Raw genomic sequence first — 6,000 nt, 5'->3', positions numbered from 1 at the left:
TTCAATGTGGAGTCACTTGCCTAACATTGTAATGGACAGTATGTCACTGTCCACCGGGGGCTGGGAGCTGAAAAGGGTGAGAAGATATACATACACAGCTCACATTCCTCAAATGTAGTCTCATTTTCATTTGCTGCAATAATACTTTCACAGGTACTGCAGTGTGTTTTGTAAAGATCATGATTTTTTTCGATCCTGCAAGGTGTTTGAAGGTGTCTGCAGGGTGTTTTGCCCCCCCAGCACTCCCATCGGAGCCAATGGGACTGTCCATAGACATAAAGGTGTCTGGCTTTGACTTCAGTGGGACTGCTGTTGCTGGGTGTGGAGGTATGTCCTAGGTATTCCCTGGGAACTTGGACATTATCCGTTGCAGTGTTTGATCCATGGGGCAGCCTGACGATTTTGGGGCTGGACTACATAGAGGCCGCCTGACCCTAGCTCTGAGCACCCCTGGCTGCCTGCAGCATGTGCTCTAAGCCAAGGCTATAGGATGCGATGCGAGCTGTGCACTTCATCACACTGTCCCCTAGATGTCTCTGTGCTCAGAGAAGGGCCGACACACGATGAAACGAAAACAATCGCAAGGACACAGATGTAGTGACGGAGAAGCCGAGACTTCCTCCCAGCGCGTTTTCCGATTGGCTTGTGAAGGTTATGAAACCCTTGAATGGGAGCTACAACCTTGCCGCGAACTTGCAGGAGGCAGAATAAACTTGCTCTGGTGCCTGTGCGCGTACACAGCCAAGACTGCAGCGGTGCAACATGAAATCAGCCTTTGTTTTGCTGACTGCGTTGGCAGCCTTGACAGCCTATTACGTGTACCGGCCCTTACCCAGCACAGTGTCGGATCCCTGGAAACTCATGCTGCTGGATGCCACTTTCCGGGCAACCCAGCAAATGGTAAGCTCGATCCATGCGATTTTATCGCCCCTTAGCCTTCCCCCGCCGCCCCGGCACACCCCTGCCGTTAATCTCCCGTGCAGTCAGCTGAGGCAAGGTCATGTGTAGCCGAGGAGTGATTTTTATTAGAGAGGCGCCTCGGTCTTGAGCTACTGCCGCCACGGCGCCTCCGGGCGTGCTGGCAGAAATGAGCTCTGCAAACATACCTGGGCTTGGCTTGTTTGAAGTCGAATGCTAATACAGTACCGGTTCGGCTGTCCGGTGGCTCTGCGGCTCTTGGATTAATTGTTCGGTTGATTTCCAGCAGCAAGCGGTCTCATTCCTCCTTTGCTGCCTCTGCATTCAATGAATGGGAAAAAAAAAAAAAGCCAGAGCGCCCACCTCCCCCCGGGCCAGCTTTTACTCCTCTTTACAATACTAAATGCAGTTGCGGTGGCTAAGGGTGTCTCGGAAGGAAATCTAGAACTAGAATCGGATCTCTTCTCCCTCCCACTAACACCTTTCACATTACATCAGCCGGGAGGAAAATGCCCAACGAGCCAAGCCACTTCAAACCCTTTTATCTTCTTTACTAGCCGCCCCTGTGACATTGGGAACCAGGTCGGAGCGAAGGCTCTTCTTCCCACGGCGTAGCAGAAACCCAGACCTTTTTCAGTTTGTAGAACCCCCAGCCCCTGAATCATTTGACTGAGAACTGATGGGCTGACTCCACTGTAGAAACTGAAAGCATTTTGTAGTCAGTCCCTACTCACGGCAGGTAAGGAGGACCACTAACCTCACTGCAGCATACCATAGCCCAGAAGGGTTGCTGATCTCTGCTTTACTTAATCCCACTCACAGATCCACAAACACAAGGCTTTGGGTATTTCAGATGCAATGAATTTCCTTCTCTCTCAATGAACACTCTAGACATCACCATGCAAGAGCAAGACAGAGCCATTGATTAGTTGGTGCTGCTTCTTGAGCTGCTGTAAACCATCCACTAACATAGTAGATACATTTTTAGTAATGTTGGCATTCCACTTTTCTTGCTTCTTGGGTTGGTAATGGAGATTTTTTGTATGTTGTTTATTACATGCTGCCTTTTCTAAGACTAGAAACAAATTAAATACTTTTATCCTAGCACTTTACTCATCAGGTTGGAGGAAGAATGTAAGGTGGGAAAGTTTGAAAGCAGAAGGAAACTCAAGTCTGGTAAAACTAGTTTTTGGGTTTGCACTAATAATAAGCAGAAGGAGTCTACCTTTGTACACAGTATTTGTTATACTCCATTTTTATTGCAGTGGCTCCGTAACCTTTTCCCCACTTTAAATTTTGTTCTGGTGTTTTCAGAGTGACACCATGCAGACCAGAGGTTGCAAAACATTTCACTTAAGAGTTTTACATGAACTTAATTCCACTTTTACTAGTACAGTCTCGTCTTTTTATAGTGATTGACCAACAATCACGGTTTTACTTTGCTGCATATGCTGAGCCACTCTTTAAAAACTGTTTTTGTCACTAGTGCTTCATTCTCTAAAACTGTGTTCATGAAAACTTTTTAAAATGTCACTTTATAGCAATTTCAAACCATTTAAAGGGTGTATCTCACTGCCATTTTCACGTTCATTGAACATTGAAGAATGAAGATATTTTGGAACACGTTCACACCATGTGGCCAATACAATTTATCATCTGTTACAGGAATGTGTGCAAAAAACAGAATTTATTATTTCACCCTCCCCCAGACTTATGAAAATGGCTGTGTTGATCTCCACAGAAAAGCTGAGATACACCCTTTAAATGGTTTTAAATTGCTATAAAGTGACACTGTGTCAGTAAGTGTTAAGTGGCAACTTTAAAGGTCAAGCCTTTGCAGTTATTTCAAAATCTGTTTTTATAGACAGTAAAATGTATTTACAAAAAGGATACTTTTCAGTGGGGCTATTTTTCCCCTGCCTCCCACACTGGTTGGTACAACTGGTTTTAGATTCTTTAAATATGACCATTGAACTTTTACCCACTCCTGAATGTCTTCAGCTTGTTACTGTTTATCATGATAATATCTCATGGGGGTTTGATTGCAAACTGAAGTAATACTTTTCCAGCTACATATTCTGATTTTAAAATCGCTGGAGTCCTTGTAACCTTTTCTCCCAAGAGCACAAACTTAACTTCACTCGCTTCTAAATATATGATAACTAACTGTCCTCTCTGAGGGTATGTTACTGAATCAACTTTCTAAAGACAGTGTGACAGTTTAACATTACAATTTTTTGGTGGGAATGATACATTTGCTTTCTAACTGTATTAATAAATGCTAGCAATGCAAAATGCAAGCTCCTTGTGGTTGGTTTAAAATGTAATAACCACAAATGTCCTGCATTTCTGTACAGCCTTTTAACCCAGTGGATCCCAAGGTATTTTTAAAAGCCCAAGACTTGATTCTGCAAGGTACTGAACACTCTGTCCCTGAACCCACAACGTAACCACATCAGTAATAATAATAACACCTATCTGTTATCAGCGGATATCCAAATGCTTGAGAAAGCCAAAGGAGGCCAGTAGCATTATACCCATTTTACAGAGGGGAATACCGAAGCAAAGAGCAGTGAAGTGATTTTCTTATAGTTGCCCAGTAGGCCAGTGGAAGAGTTGAGACCAGTGTTCTCTGTAAGTGGTGAACTTGGGTGGCTTCCCAGGAGAGATTCAAATGCTGTCCAGTTGATTAGCAGAGTGGCTACAGAACCCACAAATGGCAGCATGTGTTTCTACTGGTGGTGCACACCTGCACATGCCTCAGTGGAGATCAACATTTATTCTGCACATGGATAGGAAAAAAATTAGAGGGAACATTGGCTGAGATTAGCACCCAGGTCTCCTGAGTTGCAGTCCAGGGCCCATTCACTGTGCCAAATGGCTCTGAGAAGAAACCACCACCCTACTGAAATCAAATTAGAGCCAGAGTGCTTAGTACTTTACAGGACCAAGCCTATATATATTGATTGCTTTGCTCATTGCTCAAGTGAAGCCCTCTCTCACCTGAGAAATAGCAATTGCTTTACAGCTCACAGCAGCACTCCACAATATTGCAGGACTGGAAATGAAAAAGAATATGAATTAATTTTAGATGAAGCTTAGGTAGGTTGAAGTCTTTATCTAACTGGAATGTGGCCAAACCAAAACATGGATTAATACTTCTCTGTGTTATTACTGAGCTAAAGGCTGAACTAGCAGCATTATATTTTTGTTTTCTTCCTTGTGCAGAATGCCCCAGTGAATACTCACAAATGACTATGCTAAGATTTGGGGTTGTCCTGATCTCTGAAGGGAAAAAGTTCTATACCTGGGGATGTGCAGCCAAGGAAGTTCTTCTTCCCTCACTTTCCCAAGTTTCACTCATGTGGAGCCTGATCCAAAGCCTGGCTTCAGCATGCTTTGAATCAGCCCATAGTGGGTAGCTCCATGATTTCAAGTGAGCAGTGTAGTCTGGTGCACGTATGATCCCTGAGACAATCCTGCCCCATCTCAATAGGACTTTGACTATTAAAGGACCTCAAATTTGACTGTAAGCAGGAAAAGGAGAGAGAACTGAGTTGATATGCTTCAGCTGGTCTGCACTGCTCAGCAGATCTACTGCCTGTGGGTATGTTCAGGATATAGTGTGCTGCGAAACTGCTGTGCTCAGAGAGCCTGAATGCGTGTATCAGTCAACAGGGAGCTTAAAACTGTGGCAGCTATGGGAGCCCTGTCTGTGCACAAGAAGAATTCCCAATGTTGTTAGCACCTTAGGAGCTTAATTAATATGAGCAATGGCTGGGTACTTACAGTATGTGTACACTGCAATTAAAAACCTGTGACTGGCCCATGCCAGACAGCTCAAGCTAATGGGCTGCTTAATTGCAGTAAGGATGTTCAGACTTGGGCTGGAGCCCAGGTTCTAGGATCCTGAGAGGGTCCCAGAGCGCAGGCTGCCTAAGCCCTAACATCTACAGCACAATTAAATAGCTGCTTAGCCTGTGCCCTGCAATCCCAGGTCAGCTGACAGTGTAGGTGTACCTTTAGAAAACTTCCTTAAACTTCCAGTAGAGCCACACTTGATTTATGTTCAACAGGTTGGGGCACAACTTCTTGGCAAGCACTCAGTGGAAATAGGAGTGGTAAGTATTTGTGTCTCTGTGAATATAACAACTGCAGAGAGTTCACGAGGCTCTGGGGCTATGTCTGAGTTTAATAATCTGAGGACAGGCATCTTTGACTGTGGAGAAATGTGCCAGCCACTTCTTCAAAGCATTTCACTTTATTCCTTTCCCAGTGGCAACTGGTGAGGGGAGATTCCGGGGACAGGGGCGTACCATGTGCACTTTCTTATCCTCTGTCAAAACAAAAAGCAGTCAAGTAGCACTTTAAAGACTAGCAAAATAGTTTATTAGGTGAGCTTTCGTGGGACAGACCCCCTTCTTCAGACCAGAACAGACTCAATATTTAAGGCACAGAGAACCAAAAACAGCAAGCAAGGAGGACAAATCAGAAAAAGATAATCAAGGTGAGCAAATCAGAGAGTGGAGGGGTGGGGGGGAAGGTCAAGAATCTAATCTAATAATTAGATTAATACAATTATTAGATTAGATTCTTGACCTTCCCCCCCACCCCTCCACTCTCTGATTTGCTCACCTTGATTATCTTTTTCTGATTTGTCCTCCTTGCTTGCTGTTTTTGGTTCTCTGTGCCTTAAATATTGAGTCTGTTCTGGTCTGGCTATGGTCTGCAGAAGTGGGTCTGTCCCACGAAAGCTCACCTAATAAACTATTTTTCTAGTCTTTAAAGTGCTTCTTGACAGCTTTTTGTTTTGACAGTGTATAGACTAGCACGGCTTCCTCTCTGTTACTTCTTATCCTCCCTTTTTGTTTCAGCTCTGTCCAAGCCTGGCCCACCTTGCTTGTGCTCCACCCCTTCCCCACCCTTGCTGCGTTCCACCCATCTCTTCCTCTGGAAGCAACATGCCACTCCCAGTGAGAGCACAGCTGGTCCCACACTTCCCTGGCACAGTGTGGTGTTAATGTTGAGTGTGGGGAGGTACTGAGGAGTGTATGTGACCCCTCATTCATCAACCCTGTCCTT

At 44.7% G+C, this 6,000-nt stretch overlaps 1 protein-coding gene across 1 annotated transcript in view; it reads left to right on the top strand.

The window, feature by feature from the left end:
* The first annotated feature begins 616 nt into the window (after positions 1-616).
* The window catches only part of NCEH1 (neutral cholesterol ester hydrolase 1), a 28,751-nt gene continuing 23,367 nt past the window's right edge, over positions 617-6,000 (top strand). The window contains exon 1 of the mRNA XM_075004382.1: positions 617-900. Within this exon, the coding sequence (XP_074860483.1) occupies positions 763-900 (138 nt within the window). The 5' untranslated portion in view covers positions 617-762. The remainder of the gene's footprint in view (positions 901-6,000) is intronic.

The sequence above is a fragment of the Carettochelys insculpta genome, chromosome 10 (assembly GCF_033958435.1).
Source record: "Carettochelys insculpta isolate YL-2023 chromosome 10, ASM3395843v1, whole genome shotgun sequence".
NCBI classification, from domain to species: domain Eukaryota; kingdom Metazoa; phylum Chordata; order Testudines; family Carettochelyidae; genus Carettochelys; species Carettochelys insculpta.
This window is presented reverse-complemented; position numbering and strand designations above follow the sequence as displayed.